This window comes from Triturus cristatus, chromosome 1_1 (genome assembly GCF_964204655.1).
Source record: "Triturus cristatus chromosome 1_1, aTriCri1.1, whole genome shotgun sequence".
NCBI lineage: Eukaryota > Metazoa > Chordata > Amphibia > Caudata > Salamandridae > Triturus > Triturus cristatus.
In genome coordinates, this window is record NC_140579.1 from 115,431,093 (window position 1) to 115,455,632 (window position 24,540).

The 24,540-nt window shown below is 45.4% G+C and overlaps 1 protein-coding gene across 1 annotated transcript; it reads right to left on the reverse strand.

Moving 5' to 3' along the window:
- Window positions 1-4,522: 4,522 nt before the first annotated feature.
- Window positions 4,523-23,811, reverse strand: LOC146869708 (uncharacterized). Its single transcript, XM_085654507.1, has 4 exons — window positions 23,689-23,811; window positions 20,952-20,984; window positions 7,529-7,665; window positions 4,523-5,202 (listed from the first exon to the last, which is right to left on the reverse strand). The coding sequence occupies exons 1-4, from the start codon at window positions 23,765-23,767 to the stop codon at window positions 5,146-5,148; spliced, it is 306 nt and encodes a 101-aa protein (XP_085510633.1). The 5' UTR covers window positions 23,768-23,811; the 3' UTR covers window positions 4,523-5,145.
- Between the last annotated feature and the right edge of the window lie 729 nt (window positions 23,812-24,540).

A 24,540-nucleotide genomic window follows, 5' to 3' on the forward strand; every position in this document is an offset into this window, starting at 1 on the left:
CTCCTGAGTTTTCTCACACATGTAAGTTTACAACTTAGGGCCCTCCACAGGTCGGAGGCTAGGTGATAGGTGGTGGACATGAAATATGGTATCAAAGGATTATTTAAGGTGTTCGTAAGTAAGGAATTTACACGGGTGAAGATTTTAGTCTGCCATAAGGGTTTGGAAATCTAGTAGCTTGCTGTCAACAAACAAATCGACTAATTTTGAGAGGCCTGTATTATGCCACTGATGGGGTTGCCATGAGCGAAGCCAACCTGTGTGAGTGGGGAGGCCTAGCACAGTTATTGCAGGAGTGTAAGGTTTCTTTTTGTTAGTGAGTTTACGGATTCTATTAAGGAAAGAGAAAGCCGGGTGGGATAACCCCGGGTGGCGCTGGGTGGAATGGTCTGTAGGAATCAATGAGTGGTGCAGTAAACCCTCCTTAAAGTCTTTTTGTGCAAAATCCCGTCTCATGCCGGGGACGGCCAGACAGCCAGCGAGACACCCATGGGAGCTGTGCAGCTAAATAATGGCGTCTTTAGTCAGGGGCAGCTTCAGAGTGGAAAGATCTACCCAATGATGCCAAGGCTCCCAATTCAAACATGTGACATGTCTGAAGAAGGAAAGAGAGATGATCAGGGGAAGGTTTGCAAAATATTACAATAACCGGGTTTGCACCACCATCTTCACTAGTACCACGCAGTCCATTACTGAAAGCTAAAGAGAAGTCCAAAAAGCAAACTGGGCTTGGAGGGACCGTGTCGCTCTGCCTAGATTTCCATCTAGAAAATCAGTGGGAGAATGGTAGATTTATCCCTAGGTATCAAAAGGTAACTGCTTCCTAGTTCAATCTTAGTCTAATTGTATATAAAGGAGAAAACACTATCATATGTCAAGACACATTTGTTACATTACAAGCACTTTATCATGTCCTTACATTTTGCTTGTGCAATTTACATCCCAAATATTTTGAAGATTCTGCATGTACTTTGGCACTTAGGGATGAGGATTCTGCATGCACTTTGTCACTTAGGGATGAGGATTCTGCATGTACTTTGGCACTTAGGGATGAGGATTTTGCATGTACTTTGGTACTTAGGGATGAGGATTCTATATGTACTTTGGTACTTAGGGATGAGGATTCTGTATGTACTGTATGTACTTTGGTACTTAGGGATGAGGATTCTGTATGTACTTTGGTACTTAGGGATGAGGATTCTGTATGTACTTTGGTACTTTGGGATGAGGATTCTGCATGCACTTTGTCACTTAGGAATGAGGATTCTGCATGTACTTTGGCACTTAGGGATGAGGATTCTGCATGTTCTTTGGTACTTAGGGATGAGGATTCTGTATGTACTTTGGTACTTAGGGATGAGCCCAATCACTGGCTTGGCCATGGCACAAATGCAGAATAATTTTAATACATGGACAGAGTGGGCAATTGCCCAGCACAACCTTCCAAGGGGTCTCGCCCTTTCTGAGCCTTCCAAGCATGACCGGTGGATCATTGTACCAGCAGAGTTTGCCAGGGTGGTGGGTGCTGCTTGTTCAACAACTTGACAGTGCCTCTCCTGTTTCTCTCCCCTCTGTTGATACAAACACCCAGGTACACAATACTTTCTGATACTCACAGTGGGCCCATCTTGTCTGATTTTAAAAAATTGTTCTTCTCTTCCTTATTTGCCCTGTTCTTAGCAACAACCCTATGAATCAGTTGTTGTGGATCTTCCAGCGATTTCATCCTGCTCCTTAATTCTCTTTGATTGGTAGTCCAGGCTCCCAGTTCTGAGATAAATGTAGAGTCCTGGCGGCACACTCTAGTGCTGTGAGACTACAGACAAGCTGAGGGCACCTCACATCCTGACATTAGAAGTGAGACTGTCACCTACACCAAATGCTCTGCCTCATTATCTGTTTTTAGGTTTAACTTTCGCCGGAGGTTGAGGTGAGCCAAATGTTTTGTTCAATCTGTGTAAACTAGCAGTGTGTCACTTACCCTAGTGTTTCCCAAGCTGTTTGCAATAGGTCCTAAAATGTTTAGAAACTTTATCAAGATGTTGTTGTTGGATAGATTTGGGTAGGAGTGATGCCCTTTGAACTATGATCAAGAGCATTAATTTACTACTGAACAAAGACATAGGGGCTGATTACAATGTTGACCGGAAAGGCTCCAACCGACAGTCGGATTCTCCTAGACCGTGTCCGAACCCTACCGACTGACTCGGTTGTTTTACTTTCCGACCGACAGATTACAATGTTTGCGTCAGAAAACCAGCCCTTGGAGTATCCGTGTTCGTTGGAACCACATTGTACACCCCTATGGACAGTGTTTCCGACCTTGGGCTTACGATGTCGATTTCCAACAGACTTTCCGAGTTGGCCTGTCTGACATGAAAAATCTGTCAGAAAGGGACTTTGGGGGCCCCTGGCAGGGCCCCTTTATCCTGAGGTCTCCAGTTGGTGGCCGAGGGGGTACCTAAGGGACCCAGCTGTAGCACCATGCACTTTTTTGCAGGCACCATGTGGTGCCTGCGACAGCGTGCAGGGTTTTCCGCACACCCCCCTTTCCCCAAAGTAGACTGTGTTACAGCCGGTTGTCAGGTGGAACACGGGCGCCCATGGGAAACAATGGGAATTTGAACGAACAGTGCTCGGAAGCATCGTAATTGGTCGGGTGTAACCGCCGACCGCGATTCGGTCGGTCCCGATTCCGAGACGGTGTTAGGCGGAAAGTTTTCGACCGACATCGTAATCGCCACATAATGTTCCACCTGAATGTTCCATACCCAGAGGCAGTAATGTAAAGACCATAGTGAATAAATAGAGCTGAGTAGAACACAGCACAGATAAAGTAGTGGGTGTGGCCTCTCCCTGGATGTGTTCCTACAATTGATCTTTTGTCCTAAATGTTGACCCTTTGTCCTTAATTGTTTTCAGTCCTGTCCAGAATTTGCCTCCATGCTGGGTGGCCACCCTACTTAGAACCCCTTTAGTGAGCTTTGTGTCCTAGATTTAGTCTCTCTGAGAGGGGAGGTGGGGGAGAACTTTAGTATGCCTGGGATCAATTCAATGTAAGGGAGTAGTGTAAAGTGGAGCCTTCTAGAATCTGGATGTTTTCCATTGTTCTTCCTCCTATCAGGTAGGCAAGCGCCTCTGGTGGCGGTGAGACACTGTGCTTGTTTGGGCAAGGCCCTCCACCTGTAGAGATCCACGCATGTGCTGTGGTTGCTGCCACAGTTCCAGTACTCTTGCTTGAGACTCTCCAGTGTAGCCACTTGGGTGGGGTGGGGGGAGGAATGGTAGCACAACCATTGAGGGCCGTGACGAGAGGCGGTTGTAAAAAAGCCAATGCTGCTCTGCCGCCCAACCCCGCTTACTTCATTATTGACCTAGTGTTTCTGCTCTGCTGAAGCTCCTCTGGGTTTGACGGCAGCTCCGAAACGTCCTCTGCGGGAACTGTGGCACATATACCCTCTATTCCCGCACTGCAGTGTTACTGTGTAATGGCATCTGGGTCGGCTGCAGATGGCGGGGTCGGACAGAGCTACAAATTCAGCCTGCCATCTCGAGCCTGGCGTAGCTCCTCCTCCCCCCTTTTCACTTTTCGATGTTGATAAAGATGATAATTTCCTTAATCTCGCTAATGACACACTTTCACAGCCCTGTAGTTGAATGTTGTGGGTGCAATAGATATGTACTAATTTGTTCATTCATCTTCATAATAGGTTAACCTTCAATAGATATTCAACTAAGGGCATCGTCACCCCAAAACTTAGTAAGCATCACTTATCACCCTTATCACAAGGGGGTGTTACTGTATTTGAGGTTACAATTTTTCAATGTGCTTCATTTACCCAGAATTGTGACGAAATCTATCCTTCCCAGCCTCCCAGAGAACTGTAGCTCTGGTTTCATTGATTTCTAATTTAATGAGTCAATGCACGGCCGGCGGACAATTGCAAATACAGAGTATGCGTAATTCATCATGGTGATGGAGTATTTGATTCAGTCGCCCTGACGGAGTAAATACCATACTCCAACCTCTAAACCAGGCCTATAGCCCTCAGCCCAAGCCTCCACAAGTATGAGAGCCTTACTCCTGTCCCCAGAGGCTAGTCTGGTGGGCATTCGTAGGTGAAGTCCTATCACTAAAGACCCATGTAGGTCACTAAAGTCCCCTGGAGCTCACTAAAGTCCCCTGTAGGTCACTAAAGTCCCCTGTAGGTCACTAAAATCATCCCCTGGAGCTCCCTAAAGTCCCCTGTAGGTCACTAAAGTCCCCTGCAGCTCACTAAAGTCACTTGTAGGTCACTAAAGTCCCCTGGAGCTCACTAAAGTCCCCTGGAACTTACTAAAGTCCCCTGGAACTTACTAAAGTCCCCTGTAGGTCACTAAAGTCCCCTGTAGGTCAGCCATGTAGGAAACCAAGAGTATTCATTGCTGAAAGTAGTCTTATAAAATTGTGATGTTCACAGATCATAGGAGCCCACCACAGACCCACCCGTCTGCCACAGACAAAACAACTGCACATGGGGTAAATTAATGCTTCTTTATTGACACCAATAATTTATCAATCATAACATGAACACCTCTAGTCAACACAGATTCAGTATCAGCCAATATACTGTGAGTGAAGCTACCAGGTTGTCTTATCTATCGTGTTCCTTGACAGTGTAAATAGTGTCCAGGGTGAATCCGAGAGACTTGGCATTGAATGAGAGTTGAGGTTTCAAAGCCATCCAGGTTCATGTCACTCATCCAAGTTTCCAGTAGTTATTGCTTGTTCTTGGTGAACAGCAGATATTCTGTCTTGGTTTGGCTGGGGAAGGTGCTGGGTAGCCAGGTCTGGTAGAGTGGTGCTGTTATTTTGGTTGCTTATTTTCTCACTTATTTTGTATCATTAACTTCTGGATAACCAGTTCTAGAACAAAATGCGCTGTGGGGCCTGTGAGACTGGATGTGACTCATATCCACTACCAATGCTCACAGTATGTTTTGTGGCAACTACATGGTAAATACATTTAACAAATATCACACTTAGTTCTGGGGTTTGGTTCAAGGCCATCCCTCGTGTACTCTTCAGGAGTGGCACAGACAGGGTGGCAATGTCAAGGCATTAGTTGTCCATGAGGTTCTCCTGTTCTCCACATCTTCAAGGGTTCAGCATCTGGGACCAACGTCCTGACATCTCTGAGACCGACACTTGCAGAAGATGCTCTGGAAAAGAATGATGTCAAAGGGTTAACAAAGAGTCTCTCTTATCATAGATGGGGAGAGGCGGAGGTAAGAGTGCCCCACACCCTCCTGAGAAACGCCACAACCACAAAGTGCGGTAGCTGTACTAATGTATGTGACTCTTATCCTAACTGGGAGGACAAGTCAAAGTCCTACAAAGTTGATACAGAATTACTGACCAGGAGCATAGAGAAGTCCATCATCAGCGACCTCTCCCCACGCTGGTAGGGCAGTACCACCAGGGCGTACTCGACCACCTGTTGGACTTGGGTCAGGAGAGAGCTCTTAGTTAAAAGCTACTGGACAAAAGAGGTGTCCAGATCAGAAAATAAAGAATGCCTTGTAGTTCCCCGATGCAACACCTTTATTCATAGGGGCTGGAGGCATATCTAAAAACCGGCGTGAGCTGGTGGGTTGACAGCAATGGACCATCTCTCTGTTAGGTCAACATGACCATGCCCTACTCTGTAGCCCTAATGAGCCTGGGGCATACTGCAGGGCCAAGGATCCCTGACTTCATCACAGCGATCGCGCCGAGATTTTGTTTTTATACCAACACAACAACAGAAGATACACTTAGGTGAGTACTACCTGAGTTTGAGATGCAGGTCAGATGAGTGCTAAACTTCAAGGGATGGTGGCTTCCTGGTCAAGGAGGGGACAATGTCCTTTATTATCACACTTACACCAAAAAGGCACATCGTGCTACATAACCTATTTGAGACCGCTCCTTGCCGCTGATCAGAGTCACGAAACATGAGTACATCTACTGTACTTCTTTGTGGTTGTAGCAAAGAGCCTTGCCTTCCAGGCCCGGGCTGGCAAAGGGGGCTGGTCTCATATCTAAAGTCAGCCCAGAGCTGTGAAACCTACTCCTGTGGTTGCACAGTTGCCCCCTGCTCCTGGTGGGGGAGGGCAGGACAGTGCAGTTAGACAGGCTAAATCTGATGTGAAGATCCTGAGCTCTGGTGATATGAGCCCAATGGCTCTTCCCACCCCCACCCCTCCAGTAATGGACTGATCTCAACCTCACCCTACCCAGGCAGGTTAGAACTATATGACAAGTTGGCGCAAAACTAACTAATTCCGCAGTACGCTGAGTGTCAGTCAATATATCTAACCTTGCAGCGCTCTCATTGTCAGTAAATATATATCTAACCTCGCAGCACTCTGACTGTCAGTCAATATATCTAACCTCGCAGCACTCTCATTGTCAGTAAATATATATATAAACCCTCGCAGCGCTCTCACTGTCAGTCAGTATATCTAACCAAGCAGTGTTCTCACTGTCAGTCAATAAAAGCTAACCTTGCAGCGCTCTCACTGTCAGTCAATATGTCTAACCCGGCAGCGCTCTTACTGTCAGTCAATATATCTAACTCACAGCTCTCTCACTGTCAGTCAGTAAATCTCCCCCATGCAGCGTTCTCGCTGCCAGTCAGTATATCTAACCAAGCAGTGTTCTCACTGTCAGTCAATAAAAGCTAACCTTGCAGCGCTCTCACTGTCAGTCAATCTGTCTAACCCGGCAGCGCTCTTACTGTCAGTCAATATATCTAACTCACAGCTCTCTCACTGTCAGTCAGTAAATCTCCCCCATGCAGCGTTCTCGCTGCCAGTCAGTATATCTAACCAAGCAGTGTTCTCACTGTCAGTCAATAAAAGCTAACCTTGCAGCGCTCTCACTGTCAGTCAATATGTCTAACCCGGCAGCGCTCTTACTGTCAGTCAATATATCTAACTCACAGCTCTCTCACTGTCAGTCAGTAAATCTCCCCCATGCAGCGTTCTCGCTGCCAGTCAGTATATCTAACCACGCAGTGCTCTCACTGTCCATCAATAAATCTAAACTTGCAGCGCTCTCACTGTCAGTCAATATGTCTAACTCACAGCTCTCTCACTGTCAGTCAGTAAATGTACCCTTGCAGCGTTCTCGCTGCCAGTCAGTATATCTAACTCAGAGGCACTCTCATGGTCAGTCATTATATCTACCCTCGCAGTTCTCTCACTGTCAGTCAATATATCCAACCCCACAGAGCTCCCACTGTAACACAGTGCGTCAAAATCTGCAGCAGTCTCACTGTGACAGTGTGTCTAATACTGCAGAGGTCTCACTGTGACAGTCACTGTATCTGAGCTATCAGTTCTGTCACTGCCATACAGTTAGAATACCTAACAATGCTGACACTAAGGGGAGAGATGGATAATTAACTAACTCACACCTTCATTGGTACTCACCCGAAGGGCAGTAAGTAATACAACACAGGGCAGTGGGAATCATTAGCCCCTCCCAGCCACTTTTACTCACCCAGATGCACATGCTCAGCACCGTTAACAGGGTCAGGACAGCCAGCACGATGAGGGCGATTTGCCAGTCCCTCAGTTTGTCTGTATGCCTTCTCTGGGTGGTGAAGGTGCTGGATGCCGTCCGGGTGGTCGGTGAGTCTGAGGAGAACGAGGGTAAAAAAGGAGTCAGTCAATGCTGCACTTAAATACTTATTTATAGTAATATTATTAATGCTGCTCATGGACTCACTTGGATGGTAAAACTATCTGGAGACATGTGGTACTCATAAGTGGATAGTAATGACATTAATGTGGCCCGCAGGGACACTTAGGTAGCGATAATATTAATGCTGCTCATGAACACACATGGATAGTATTAATATTAATGCTGCTCATTGACACAGAAGGATAGTATTAATATTAATGCTGATTTTAGAGACATGTGGGCAGTAATAATTTTAATGGTGACTTTAGAGGTATGTAAGTAGTAATTATATTGAAAGTCCTGTTAGGGATACTTAGGTAGTCATAAAATTAACGCTGCTTATAGACACACATGGATAGTATTAATATTAATGCTGCTCATTGACACAAAGGGATAGTATTAATATTAATGCTGCTCACAGGCACACGTGGATGGTATTAATATTAATGCTGCTCACAGACACACATGGATAGTTTTAATATTAATTCTGCTCACGGACACACATGGATAGTATTAATATTAATGCTTCTCATGGACACACATGGATAGTATTAATATTAATGATGCTGCTGCTGATGGACACACACGGATAGTATTAATTTGAATGATGCTGCTGCTCCTGGACACACATGGATAGTATTAATATTAATGCTGCTCATGGACACATGGATTGTATTAAAATTAATGCTGCTCATGGGCACACAGGGATAGTATTAATATTAATTGGGCAAGCAGAACTGTTAAAGAACAAGCATTGGCAAAGCCAATAGGTCTTGGCTCTAATATGAATGAATGTATATTTAAAAATGACATATTGACTCCATATGAGGTATCTTGGTGCTTGTCAGAAATGACCCAATACCACAGTTCAGCAGAAACAAACCAGCCAATGAGAAGAGCCCAGTTGTTAAAGCTGCAATGAACGAAGAATGTGATTGAAAAAGACAGATGGTGGGGCTCCAGTTCCACCATTTAGGGGCTGAATAAAGAAAAGACCAATCGCCTTGTTGTAAATTGCAACTTCGATGTGATTAAGCATTTACTAAAGACATGAATTCTCCTCCCTTACACATGTTCCTTTTGTTATGTTGACTGAAGTCTGGACTCCATTTTGTACTGTCATGTCTCCACGTGCTCAACACGAGGAGAGTCTTATCTTTGTGTTAGTTGCTCTTGTAATCTGCCTAGTAACAGTCTATAAATAGTTCCTTTGTCCGTCTGGCGCATGCCCAGACTTGACCACATCTGTTATCAGTTAGTCCTTGCTTGACCATGTTTTCGCGGGCTTAAGGAGTATGTCAGCTCCGCCCACATATCGATCTTGTATTGCAAATGTCCGTAAAAGGTAACATTCCTCGTCTCATGTCGTGCCCTCCCACTTATGAGCCCCTCTGTTGTGTATAAAAGGGGACCGTGTATGCAAGTTCTGGGTGCTACTCTATGCAATACTGAAGGGTATTGTATGGATTGTAGGACCACCCTTAAGGGTTAATAAACCTTGTCTTTGTACTTTACGGTTTCCGTGCCAACTTCCTTATAGATTCCATTGCAGGAGAGCGAACCCTTGTGTCCTGCGGGCCTAGCTGGGGCCTGTACTCATCAATTGGCGCCCGTCACGTGGGGCTCATCGGCGACTCGGATGCTCGAAGGATTGGTCGCGACGAAGGTGAGGAATTTGGCCGGGGATGTGATCACTGCCAGAGGCACTTTAGTCCTGGCATCCCGAGGTTTTTCTTCCTTCCCGTCCGAGCTGACCATCTGGGTGGCGCCGGTCCTCGACTGAGACCTCTTCTGTCGGTTCTGCCGTGACAGCCGTTTGGGCGAATTTCGGAGCTTGGCAGTTGGAATCTGGACTCTTGATTGGTAAGAACCGTTGTACGGTACTTGCTCCGAGTTTTTGAAGCCTGGGTTGGCTATTTGAGTTTGATTTGCGATGACCGGTCATATCTTGTATTGTTTATTGTGAGAATATATGCGTTGCAACACATATAGGCAGGTAATGTGGAGATATTTCTCCGGAACTGTGTAACTTTGACCAGCACAACGTTTAAGTGCCATTTTTTTGATAATACTGCATATTCTGCATTATTTTTGAGCATGCCTGCTTTTAGCGCACTCCGTAAGTGGTGCTGCTGTTTTGGAAACCGGTTAAACCTCGAGGAATCTGCTCCAGCTCCCCCAGAGGGGACTCCTAATAGGGATATGTATGTGAAGCATGGTCTTTCCTCCATAATGTACAGCACAGTATGGAGGAAATATACCAAGAAGGATCCTGAGTTACGGTGGCCGTTGTATGGGTCATTTGATATACGTAAGATTGAGTATGTGGAACAGTGTATGTGTAAACGGCGTGCGCGGCAAGACATGTTTGAATGTGTGCGACTATGGGTGAAGGAAGTGCGTGAGCGAGAGAAACGCGAGAAAGCGCTGTTTGATAAAGAGCAACGAAAGAATGATCATGTGAGAGCGCAGGAAGCAAAGCGTCGGGAGGAAAGAGAACAGACGGAGAAACAAGAGAAAGAACATAGGTTACAAGTCTCGGGTCAATATGCTGTTCGTCAGCCACTCTATCCTGTCCTTAATAATCATGACGATGATTTTTATTTATTAGATCGTTCTCCGCCTCCTTATGTCGGCGCGTCTGCCCCGAGGCCACAAGATTCTGGATCGGGTTCGAGTAAGGTAGACACGCGGTCCATGTTATCGGCTGAGCGAATGGGTGAGCTTCGGCAGGTTTCTTATCGTGCATGTAAGGGCAAGTTATCCCTTGATGAACTGTTGGCTTCTTGGGAGTCGTGGCAGGATAGAGAAAGATTGTATTTTTTGGGACACTTTTCTGATGAAGTGATTGGTGCCTTTCGGAAATATTCCAGCGTTTTTGAACCTGACGATGTGGTATTGGATGCTAAAGCATTGCGTAATGGTGTTTTCTCTCCCTCTAAGGCGCCTGAAGCAGTTCGGCGACTGTTTGCGTTGCGGGATGCGGCAGCAGACCTTAAAGAGAAAGCGCGCCAACATCTTGAGGAGGAAAGGCGGTCGGATTCGCGTACTGGAGGCGGCCATTCATCCATCTCTCAATCAGATAAGAGCGATCCAGTGCATGCTAAACCAATGCGCGAGGCGGCGCCTTTGTATGTTCCTCCTAAAGGAGCGGGGACTAGCTCGGATATTACCTCCGCCGATGCTAAGGGATATTTTGTGTATAATTGGGTTTATACTCCCTGGCACAGGGCTGACGTCATGGCATTAAAGAATGCGTTGCCTGATCCCCGCAAGAATCCAGCGGCCTTTTACGAAGAAGTCGAGGGGGCCTTGAATTCTTGTATTATGACCTTAGCGGATATAGATTTGTTCTTTGGGCTTATTCTACCACCAAATATGTGGCGATCCGTGCAGAAGGTAGATGATGTTGCCACTTTTAAGGCTCGATGGTCTGAACTTGAGGATGAGGATAGGGAGAGAAAGCCCGCGCAGAAACCACCTCAGATTATTTTAGATCTCCCCGCTGCTATTTTGACTAAGTTGAAGACCATCATTCCCCCTAAAAAGATTGACTGGAATATGCTAGCCTCGTGTAAGCAGAAAGCCGATGAATCAGTTGCAGATTTCTTTACGCGCTTTGAGGAGACGTTCCATGATTTTAGTGGTCAGTCTCTTACGGATGATACGGGTCGGCACCTTTTTGCTGACAAATATGTGGCGAATTTATTACCGGCAATTGCAGCTCGCCTCAAAGCGAGTGAAAGTTCTTGGTCCACTACGACCCGACAGCCCTTCTGACTATAGCTCAGTACTATGAGCGCCAGGAGCTAGAAGCGAAGGGGCAGGAGGAAAAGAAATCGAAGGATTTAAAAACGAAGGTGATGTTAGCACAAGTATATGGTCCGCCCCGACGGGGTGTAAATAGAGGTAGGGGAGGATTTTATGGTCCTCCCTCGGGCCGATCTGATCTGAATAGGAATCAATGTGCGTATTGTAAGCAATCGGGGCACTGGGCCAGAGAATGCCCAGCGTTGCATGCTTCACGGCAGGGGCACGGTCAGGGACACACTCAGAGTGGCCCCAGAGGTAGAGGGGGTTTCTCGAATTTTAGAGGGAATTCTACTGATCACGCTCGTTTTGACCTTGCTGGTCAGCAACGAGATAGGTCTAATGTTTTTGATCGACAAAATCAGTATCAAGTGTCGGGAATTGACCGGTCTGGGTATCATGATTCTCAGCATGCATAGGAATGCGTTGGATGGGGGTTAGAATCAGTTGAGGTGCCAGTTGATCAGAGGGGTCCTTACGTATCAGCTGAGGTTTTGGGCTCCACTGATCAGTTTTTAGTGGACACAGGAGCGACTCGTAGTGCGCTGTCTAAACAATTGGTTCCGAGGGCTCCCCCATCTGGCTTAATGGTTACATCGGTAGGGTTTGATGGAACACTCTCCCAAAGCCCTCTTTCGCAGCCCCTTGCATTTCGGGTTAATTCCTTTTCTGCACCCTGTCCGTTTTTGTTAGCTCTGAGCACGCCGGATAATATTATGGGCCTTGATATGCTGAAGCACTTCAGAGCTACGATCCGGTGTTCCCCTGCTGGAGTGCGGGTGATATTGAATGACAATTACCCCCTGTCTGAACGGATGTGTGTGGCTACAGAAGATGCTGTGTTAGCTGCCCTCCCCCGTGCTCTGTGGGCCACTTCGGATACTGATGTGGGACAGATGGTGATTCCGCCTGTTCACATTAGTGTCCAGGAGGGGGCGGTGTTACCACGCCTTCCACAGTATCGTATTTCGCAGGAGGGGGAAGAGGCTCTTATACAGATTGTGCAGGATTTGATTAAGGTGGGAGTGGTGGAAGAAGTTCCCTATAATGTTTGTAATAGCCCGATTCTACCCATTCTGAAAAAGGATACGGATGCTAAAGTCTACCGGTTTATCATTGATTTGAGAGAAGTAAACAAGATCGTGATACCCCAGTACCCAGTGGTTTCGGATATCACGACGTTGCTTACTTTGGTCCCACCTACGGCGACCACGTTTTCTGTTATTGATTTGAAAAATGCCTTCTTTTCAATTCCCATTCATCCCGATAGTCGATACCTTTTTGGTTTCACTCTCAATAATAGGTCTTACCGATTTTGTAGAATTCCCCAGGGCTATACGGAAAGCCCTAGCATCTACAGTCAAGCCTTGAAAAGACAATTGGACTCCTTTGTTCTGCCCGAGGGTGTCGCCCTCATTCAATATGTCGATGACATCTTGCTGGCGGCTGACACCCCGGAGTTGTGTGAAACGAGTACGTTGTCTTTGCTTTCCTTTTTGGCATCCCACAATCACAAGGTCTCTCGGAAAAAGTTGCAATTTTGTAGACCAAAGGTGACTTATCTAGGTCACCTTTTGTCTAAGGAGGGACGTGCACTCACACCAGACCGTGTTCAAGTGATTCTAGATACACCGACGCCGTCCACGCAGAAGGACGTGCGCGCATTTTTGGGTCTTGTTTCGTTTTGTAGGCAGTGGATATTAGGGTTTTCGTATATAGCCAAGCCATTGTTAGCCCTTTTGACAAAAGATACACCTATCCCGCTCCCGTGGACGAATGAGTGTGACACTGCCTTTCAGAAACTGCGACAGGCCCTCTGTTCAGCACCAGTATTAGGGACACCTGATTATACCAAGCCTTTTTCGTTGTATGTGCATGAGAAAGATGGATGTGCATTATCAGTTTTAGTGCAGATGCACGGCGATAAGCAGCGCCCTTGTGCATATTTTTCGGCTGTACTTGATCCTGTTGCCCGAGCATTGCCTGGTTGTTTTCGCTCGGTTGCGGCGACAGCTGTGTCAATACGCCAGAGCGAGGGAATTGTGTTATCTCATAAGCTGTTGGTATTAGTCCCCCATGCTGTTGATGCCCTGCTTAATCAGACAAAGACGCAGCATTTGACCAGTGCCCGTTTAACGGGATATGAGCTGACGCTTTTGGCTCCTCATATCACGTTGAAGAGGTGCGTGACGTTAAATCCTGCTACATTGTTGCCATACCCCGAGACTCGGTCTGAGGCACGAGAAGCACATGATTGTATCCTCATGACCGAGGAACAAACAAAGGGTCGTATTGATCTCCAGGATACGCCCTTTTCAGATGTAGATGGAGAACTGTGGGTGGATGGGTCATGCCTGAAGCTACCAGATGGTACGACTTCAGCAGCGTATGCGATTACCACATTGCAAACAATAGTGGAGACAGCACGCATACCACAGAAATCAGCTCAAGCAGCGGAACTGATAGCATTAACACGAGCATGTGAGCTCAGTACAGGATTGTGTGTGAATGTTTATACAGATAGCCGCTATGCCTTCGGAGTAGCGCACGATTTCGGCCTGCTCTGGAAGGAAAGAGGGTTCTTAACGTCGCATGGAGTACAAATAATGCATGGGGAGTTAGTTCATAATCTTTTAACTGCATTGACATATCCGAAGAAAATTGCTATCATTAAATGTAGCGCCCATAGGAAAGTAGTCGATAAAGTTGGAGAAGGGAATGCGTTAGCAGACCGAGTGGCGCGGGAGACTGCGATGCAGCCCGGTGCTACTGCCATGTATGTAGTAAAGTCGCAAGTAGAAAGATGGCATGATGCGAAGGAAGAAGTGCGAGAAATACAGAGGACCGCTTCTGATAAAGAACGGGAGCAATGGTCCAGTGAGGGAGAATTGGATGATGAGGGTTGCTGGAGAAATAAGCAGATGGATCGATGGAAATTACCCACAGCTTTTGTACAACCTATGGTTCAGATGGCACATGGGCTAGCACATGTTGGAGCTTCCGCAATTGTAAAATTGCTTACCCAAGTTTGGGAGCATCCAGAGATTGCAAGCACGGCAAAGAGAGTGGTGCAGACCTGTATGATCTGCTTGCGGTACAACCCAGGAAAGGGGACTCGGACCCCAGCAGGAGGATTCGTAACGCCTACTGCACCCTTTGAGGTGTTACAGATGGATTACATCCAGCTGGAGCGTTGTAATAATTTGAAGTATGTTCTAGTAGTGGTGTGTGCCTTTAGCAAATGGGTTGAGGCATACCCCACGAAGGACAATACTGCAATGACTACCGCTAAGATGCTGTTGAAGGAGTTCTTCCCTCGATATGGCGTTTGTAGACTTCTGTGGAGTGATAACGGGCCCCACTTTATAGCGGACGTTATAAAGTATGTTCTGAAGGGTCTAGGCATCACCCAGAAGTTCCATGCAGTATTCCACCCTCAATCTGCAGGACTAGTCGAGAAGTATAATGGTACACTGAAGCTCAAGATCGCTAAAATTCAAGCTTCAACGTCTTTGACTTGGCCAGACGCTTTACCGCTGGCATTGTTGTCAATTAGGTCGGTACCGCACTCTCGAATCGGTCTTACACCATATGAGATTGTCTTTGGACGTCCAATGAATGTTTGGGGTCCGCCAAAACCTAAGACTGTGTATGATGTACCTTGCGTAATGATGAATGATTATTTGGCACAGTTAACGGATAACTTGGTTTCCATTCATCAACAGGTCCGGGAGGCGCTCCCTGATCGGTCCACCGGCGAAGGACATAGTCTCCGGCCTGGAGACTATGTCATGCTGAAAATCTTCGATAGGACGAACAGCCTGGAGCCGAGATGGGTGGGCCCTGAGCAAGTCTTGCTGGCAACAAGGACGGCTGTGCGAGTTTCCAACAGAAAGAATTGGATTCATTCCCTGCACTGCCGCAAAGTACCGCCCGGATTGGTGGAGCCCGCTGTACTGACCGATCAACGAGAGATTCTGACCACAGAGAAAGGCCGTGCTGTGGAATCGAACGACGCTGAGGAGCTCTTTCCGGACCACGCGACTCCTGGAGGAAGGCGATATCATCTAAGGCCAAGAAAGTGAATCCTTCAGTATCGGGACATGTTGTCAGAACGGCCTTTGGGTTAGTGAAACAGAGAGCCAGTGAGGCAAGGGGGGGGGATCAGCCCTGCATTAGTGTAGTGACACCCGTCTTGGCCCGTTGGTGAAGAAATCGACCGCTGCCCAAGGGGAAGAGTTCTGACAAACCTTTAGTTTCAGGAAGATATTGATTTTTTATTTTTTGACATGGAGAAGAAGAAGATCCTCTGCGCAACAGGTTTTATGCTCACAGTAACTATTGTTGGGATAACCACATGGTTTGTGGAGAACGTGACTCCTGCCAGAGAGTTGCTTGTGTTGACCACTCCAGTGCCTGCGGAGCACTATTTCTATACCCTCCCATACCAAGAATTGAAGCATCGTCAGTCTTACTTGAATAATACTTTCATTCAGATGTTACATCATACCCATGTTGCCACCAATGCTACGAACTGTTGGATATGTGGTATGATGCCAGCTCATCAGAATAAGGGAGGAACGCCATTTATACCTCTTCCTTTCTCTCATAATGGCTCTTGTAGAGCATGGTACACTTTGCTTTTTGCCACTCGGAAACCCACAGTGGGACGATTACTCTTCAGACTCAATAAAGAATGTCATCAGGATAAAGATGGATATCCGCAAGCGAATGGGACAATTTGGGAATGGGAAGAGTATCGACCAGACAATGAATCGATTCCATATGTTTTTACGAACACCAGAGACACTGTGGGAAGAGATAAATTTGTGATTCAAGTGGCACAAGCTCAAGCGGACCTGTGTGTCCAAAGTGTGGGTTATATTCCCGTCGGTGTTAGCGATTGTATTACCATATTAAACATCGATGGATTGAATAACAGTACTTTTTTAGCATCCCATAATACGTACTTCGTGTGTGGAACTAAGGGTTATTATCGTTTGCCAGCCGGTTGGTCTGGAGTATGTTATGTATAATTTTTGTTACCTCCTGTATTTCTGGCACCTGCATCCTATCATAAGGATTTAAAGTTGTTGAATAATGTGACTGTAAATAGGTATAAACGTACTTTATCAATTGATGATGTGGATCAAACTGACACCAGTTTACAGCAGTATATCGACTTCAATCTAGGATTGTTTTTCTTCGTTGGAGCTGCCCTAAATAGTAGGAAAATTCGAAGATTAACACGAGTGGTAGAGGCTGTGACAAACCAAACCGCTGCTGCTCTTGGGAATCTTACGGAAGAATTACAGATTACCAGAATTGTTGCATTGCAGAATCGTATGGTGTTAGATGTTATGTTAGCTGATCGAGGTGGAGCTTGTAAAATTATCGGAAGTAGTTGCTGTGTGTTTATTCCTGACCACACACCTTCAGTCTACAATGCAATTAACAGGTTGCATAAAATTGCAGCTGAAATCCATACAGAAAATGGCACTTGGTCCTTTTCTGGATGGTTTTGGGCATTGATCACTGCTTGGGGTTGGAAGGTTTTGACTGGTCTCTGCATAATTATAACAGTTCTGTTTTCTTGCTGTATCTGTATTCAATGTGGTCCTTTGCTCTGTTCCGTATGTGTATCATTGTGTATCCCCGATAAGAAAGCTATTGCCAATGTCACTTATCAGAAACGTTTAGCTAAGGAAGTAGAAGAGATGATGATAATTGATATATATGATGATTATTCTAACAAGCCGGATGTCTTCAGTAAATGCTGAAAGGGTCGTCTGTTGTAAATTGCAACTTCGATGTGATTAAGCATTTACTAAAGACATGAATTCTCCTCCCTTACACATGTTCCTTTTGTTATGTTGACTGAAGTCTGGACTCCATTTTGTACTGTCATGTCTCCACGTGCTCAACACGAGGAGAGTCTTATCTTTGTGTTAGTTGCTCTTGTAATCTGCCTAGTAACAGTCTATAAATAGTTCCTTTGTCCGTCTGGCGCATGCCCAGACTTGACCACATCTGTTATCAGTTAGTCCTTGCTTGACCATGTTTTCGCGGGCTTAAGGAGTATGTCAGCTCCGCCCACATATCGATCTTGTATTGCAAATGTCCATAAAAGGTAACATTCCTCGTCTCATGTCGTGCCCTCCCACTTATGAGCCCCTCTGTTGTGTATAAAAGGGGACCGTGTATGCAAGTTCTGGGTGCTACTCTATGCAATACTGAAGGGTATTGTATGGATTGTAGGACCACCCTTAAGGGTTAATAAACCTTGTCTTTGTACTTTACGGTTTCCGTGCCAACTTCCTTATAGATTTCATTGCAGGAGAGCGAACCCTTGTGTCCTGCGGGCCTAGCTGGGGCCTGTACTCATCAGCCTGTTCTTGATTGAAAGATTTCTGGGGTCAGACGATGGCCATTACTGGATCAACAGCCCATGCCTGAGAATATGAAAGCAGATGACACTCTGTGGCACCACAAAGTGACACAAAAAAGACAGCAGGCCCTCAAGAGCACGTGACCGGTGATGCAAGAGTTATTTTTACACAAATCCATAATGGTGCCATGTAATACACTCTTTTATTGTCCTTGGGTGATCTGGAGCTATCAGACAGCACAATGCTGACCTCTGAGCTGGCAAGGTAGACCCAGCTCACACTTTACATATTAAGTACTTTTATTATTACATCTTGACTCAGTGCACTTATCCCGAATTTATTTTTTTAAACAGACAACTCTTTATTTAAAGAGTAAATTAAATACAGTATTATACTATTTGTTGATATGTATTAAAATAGTTAGCTAATGTAAGGCCATGCTTTAGTTTGTTAGAAGCACATTCCATCTCAAAACCAAAGATTGTTGAAACTGGTCCCTGAGAGATGCAGCTAACAATGGGCCCTGATTGCAGTTAGACTGTTCAGGGTTTGATTCCTTTTCATAAGAGAATGTTGATTAAAAAAGGTGAATAGTGACGTTTAGGGGAGTGGTTTGAGGCTGGTTTTATTTTTATGGATTCTGCTGCTTAGAGATTAATTAGTAATGACAAGAAATTATGATTAATATTTCACAGGAATTATGGCATATCCATGAAATATGGAAAATATTTCCCAGATTTGACACAATCTTTTTTTTTCAATAAAGCAATCGAACATGTCATATATACATCTATGTCATGTCAGTGAAAATAAATGTGTCCCAATAACACATTATTTAGAGAAACTGTGCTAATACATGCACACATGTTTTACCACAGAGCAAAGTTCACCTTCTAGTAGAGCAAAAACAACATGAGAAAACACTGTTTATTGCCTCATATGTTGTATGTAACAATTACCTCACAAGGAAATCACTCTTCTAACAGTCACAAGACCTCTCAATGTGATTTTCACTTACTGCAGAACTTTAGCCATCTGCATCCTTAATCATTTTTTAATGCACAAGTAAACATGAAGTGGAAACCATGTGTGAGCAGAGTGGAGAGAGGCCAGGAAGAGGAGGGGCATCTGATCCCATACAAGGCTTTGTCATGACACTCAACAATGGCAATAAATAGTGTGTTACACTTGGAAGAGTGACATTTATACCTCATAATACACTGGGTAGTTATAGTTAGGATTGTGTTAATATAGGAAATGCTTTTAATTAATTGTTAATAGCTTTGGCGCCGTTTGCCAAATCTTCAAAAAACTTTCCCAAAAAAAGTGCTTGTTTTTTTACTTAGTATCTTCATGGGCAGTTTCAGGGTGATCCATTAAGCGGTGGCCTATAAAAAGGAGGGATCCCAAAATCCCAAATCCCCATGCATTTTCCAGAGACTTTTTGGAATGCGAGAGCGCAAAAATGTCTGAACTGAATTACACTAAATTTAATAGGAAGCTAGACATTGGTGCAGAAAGCAAGCTTTTTGTGATTTTGTGTGAATTTGTTTATTTATTTTTGAGAAATTACGGTTAAAATAATTTGTATATTTGGATGGTTGGGTTCGCTAGAATCTCGTGAGAGTCCAGTGGTCTCGTAAATTGAAAAATGGAGCCATCTGATTGGTTGAGGGGTTTGTTTTGCCAGCGACCAGTGAGCGAGAGGCTCCTGTGAGTCCGGCAGGAGCTTGTGCTCTGATTGGTAGGCCGCAACATGAAGAGATCAGTTGCAGCTGCCATTTTAGGACATGGGAACTCATGCAGGAAAGTAACTATAATTCGCGCCCTGTCCATGCACTGCTAATTTACTCATGAGATGTTCTATGACATCATTGATAGCATCGCTGCAAAATCTGAAATATAATTATTGATGACAACACTGTGCTTGGCAGGAGCACGAGTTATCGTTACTTTACAGCATGAGTATTTACTTGAGATAACTATAACTGGTGAATTTCAATCGGTTTTTAGTTTAAAATGGTATGTTTAAACCGGCATTTTCACCTAACTAAAACGTCCCTTTAACCTTTGCTTTTCTCATTGAATTTCTAATTTTTTTTTTTGTAAAGTAAGTTATAATTATAATTCCTCACTATCAGGCACATGCATCAAAATAAAAACCGGTCGCAAACGGGCAGATTCTCAGAATCTGCCCCTTTGCGACCGGTATATTTGCATTTGGGATGCATCATCCCAAATGAAAAAAATCGCATTTTAAGTAATCTCTAAATTGCGATTACCTAAATTGCGATTGCATTTAAGGAATCGCAAATTGAGATTCCTTAAATGCAATGCATTAAAGTAATGCATTTTGCGATTTCCCTAATAGGGGGCGCAAATTACCATGAAGTTGAACTTCATGGTAATTAGCAAAACCTTTGAAAAATGCACTTTTGTGCATTCCTCAAAGATTTATGTTGCGCACACACATGCCCTTAGGGCATGTATGTGCGCAACATATGTGCAGAGGTCAATTCCAGGGGTGCAACAGTGTGTCCTTTTGACACCCTTGCACCCTGAAATTGCATGCGCAATATGCGAGTACCTATTGGTACTCGCAAATTGTGCTTGCAATTTCCTATTTATTCCTATGGGCCTGTAGGCCCATAGGGATGAATGGTAAGCTATTCCCTATTTGCGACTCGCAATTTGCAAGTCGCAAATAAGGAATGTGTAGGAATTGCTATTAATATAGCGATTCCCACATGCATAGGACTTTGCGAGTCCTTAATTGCAAATCCTTAATATTTGCAATTAAGGATTCGCAAAATCCTAGCTTGATGCATGTGTCTGTTAAACGTTATTTTAACCTTTGATTTTTCAGTGAATTTCTAGGATTTATTTTAACAGAAACCCATTTATACATACTATACACATGCTCAGATGTATAGCGATATAGACATATACATATATACACGTACACACACATACATATTCATACATAGACACACAAACAGCAATAGGGAGACATAGGGCATGGCTGTAGGCTGCTACTATACCTGTACTGCTGTTAAAGAAAATAAGCTGGCAATCTGTAACAGAGGAAGAGAGAGTTTATTAGTAAAATTCTCACGGTGAGTCTCACATTTTCTCTGTTTCACATACATACTGTTGTGCGTCACAGGACCCAATGCTAACCCATAATCCAGACTGCACCCTAAAAATGCATGAACAGCTCCTGTAATTCTCACCCCTACCCTACAGTCTTCATCCGTAGTGAAACAATAACGACCGCCACCAAACCCTAACACCTAATGCCGATGGTACTCTTAGCTCCATTGCGAACAAGAGGCACAAGACCACTGAAAGCCAACCGTAAACCCAACATTTACCCGAACCCTTCATCCAAATGTTCCTGCGACTCCAGTCATGACCACTCTTTCTCGGCTGCATTTACGAGTTTTACACTCACTATCACAAAACCAATAGGTCCATGTCTACTACCGACCAAAACCAATCACCGTTCATGTGAGTGAACATCTCAGCTGGACACCACTTCTAACCCCCACCAAACCCAAGGTCTGCCTAAACCCTCAGTCGGACTGTGCTCCTGATCCCAACCATAGCACTGTCTCCAACCTGACTCTTACTTCAACCACAACCATTCCTCTAGCCGTGATCCGTTAACAATCACAAATCTAGCGCTAACTTTCACTACCCTACCCTATCCTCGAGCATGACACTAACCCCACAAAAGACCTCTAAACTATGGACTTTCACTGAGATGAAATTCCAAGCCCTCCCCTCAATGCTACACTTCCTCGTCTCCCAGTCTCTCCAACCTGTAACCCTAAACCCTGTCCACAACCACAATCCCAGCACCAACAGGAAGTCCTCTCACTGACTGCACCCCCAGCACTGGGGCACTTTCACGGCTACTCGGTCAATATATCTAACGCTGGATCACTCTCACTGTCACACTGTTTGTCTATCAAACTCCAGAGTGCTCTCACTGTCACACACTGAGTATACCTAACACTGGAGTACATGCACTATATCCAACACAGGATCACTCTCCCTGTCACACTGTTTGTATATTAACCTCCAGAGAGCTTTGACTTTCACTCACTGAGTATATCTAGCACTAGATCACTCTCCATGTCACAATGTGTGTATATTTACCTCCAGAGGGCTTTGACTGTCACACACTGAGTATATCTAACACAGGATCACTCTCCCTGTCACACTGTTTGTATATCAACCTCCAGAGGGCTTTGACTGTCACACACTGAGTATATCTAACACAGGATCACTCTCCCTGTCACACTGTTTGTATATCAACCTCCAGAGAGCTTTGACTGTCACACACTGAGTATATCTAACACAAGATCACTCTCCCTGTCACACTGTTTGTATATTAACCTCCAGAGGGCTTTGACTGTCACACACTGAGTATATCTAGCACTAGATCACTCTCCATGTCACAATGTGTGTATATTAACCTCCAGAGGGCTTTGACTGTCACACACTGAGTATATCTAACACAGGATCACTCTTCCTGTCACACTGTTTGTATATCAACCTCCAGAGAGCTTTGACTGTCACACACTGAGTATATCTAATACAGGATCACTCTCCCTGTCACACTGTTTGTATACTAAGCCCCACAGAACTTTGACTGTCACACACCGAGTATATCTAACACAGGATCACTCTCCCTGTCACACTGTTTGTATATTAACCTCCAGGGAGCATTGACTGTCACACACTGAGTATATTTATCACTAGTTCACTCTCCCTGTCACACTGTATATTAACCTCCAGAGAGCGTTGACTGTCACACACTGAGTATATCTATCTCTGCAGTGCTTTCAGTGTCACACAGTGTGTATCTCAGACTCTGGAGAGCTCTTACCATTGCACGCAGAGTATATCTAACACTGCGATATTCTAACAGTCTCACAGTCAGTATATCCGATTCTATAGAGCTCTCACTGGTGCACACTGAGTATATCTAACACTGCAGGGCTCTCACTGCCACTCAGTCAGTATATCCAAACTCTGGAGAGCTCTCACTGTCACACACTGAGTATGTGTGACATTGCAGTAACTCACTGTCACACAACTTGTATGCCCATCTCAAGAGAGCTCTCACTTTTGCACACTATATCTATCTCTGTCAAATACCTTGTATATCAAACTCCAGGGAACTCTCACAGTCACACTGTCACTGGCAGAATGTAGCACACATAGAAAGAGGAAAAACGAGGAGAAAGAAGGATATTTCTCCATGTTGCACCTCCCGAACGCCACCCCAGTGGTGGTGGGAGAATCTGATGCATTCTCAGGTTTACAATTCCTCATAAATCTGGGAATGCTTCAGATTCCATGGGTGCTGCATGGGTACACCCACAGCAACGCCCATGGAATGCCCCTTTCACGCAGTATTCTGCGTGAAAGGGGCAGCTATTTACAAGGCCATGAAAAGCCACGTAAAGTGGCTTTTTGTGGCCTTGAAAATATGCTGTGACACATTGTGCCATCAGTGCATCCTGAAAGTGACATACTGTGACGCAAAAGTACAGCTAGTGCCTCATAAATGAGGCCCCTAGTATATCAGACTTCACAACACTCTCGCTGCTACACAGTCAGTATATCTGACACCATCGGGCTCTCACCATAAGACAGTCAGTCTGAGGCTGTTCTTCTCAGTTCATTCACTATTCTTAAGGGCTTTACTCTTCTGACAGCTGATTTCTGCGTCCCTTAACCTCCTCCATCTCTCAGGTCTCTTACCTGCTGTCTGGATGTACAGGGCCAGGAATAGTGCCAGGAGCCTGAGGGCACAGCGGGGTCCCTTCCATGCTGGTGCCATGCTAAGTTTTGCTTGGAGATGTCTCAGGTCACACAGTGCGTCTGGGTACCTTAGAGAGAGGTTGTGTCCATCCCATGCACACCACAGCCTTTATACCTGTCCGTGGACAGTAAAGTGGGTGTTTCTCACGTTTCCTGGACTGGTTATCGAGTAGTTGTCAGCTCTTGTCACTCTCTGTCACTGAGCCAGAGGTGGCCTCACATTCCTGGGTGAATTTGGCTTAGATACTGCAGAAGCTGTGATGAAACAAGTGCTTATCCATAAACTTTAATTAGACTTTTATTGGGATGGGAGTGTCCCCCAGTGTCTCAGGATAATGCTCACCTCACTGCTACCAGGCCAGTGATGAATCCACTGACCCAGGCCTTACCTGGCAGTCAGTAGGGTCAAGTCCAGGTCTGTGGGCAACGCCGCACGTGCTGTCATCCATTGCACGTCTGTAATCTCAGCTGTGCGAGCTGAGTGGGCCCTCTCTCCGCTCTCAGCTGTGAGGGACCAGTGTAACCCCATCTCACTCTCATCTGTGAAGGCCCAATGTTCTGTCTCCCCACTCCCAGCTGTGAGAGCCCAGTGTCCCCTTGACTCACTCACAGCTGTGAGAGCCCAGTGTCCCTGTGACTCACTCTCAGCTGTGGGGGACCAGTGTCCCCTCATCTCATTTTCAGCTGTGCGGGCCCAGAGTCCCCTCATCTCACTCTCAGCTGTGAGAGCCCAGTGTCCCCTCATCTCACTCTCAGCTGTGGGGGCCAAGTGTACCCTCATCTCACTCAGCT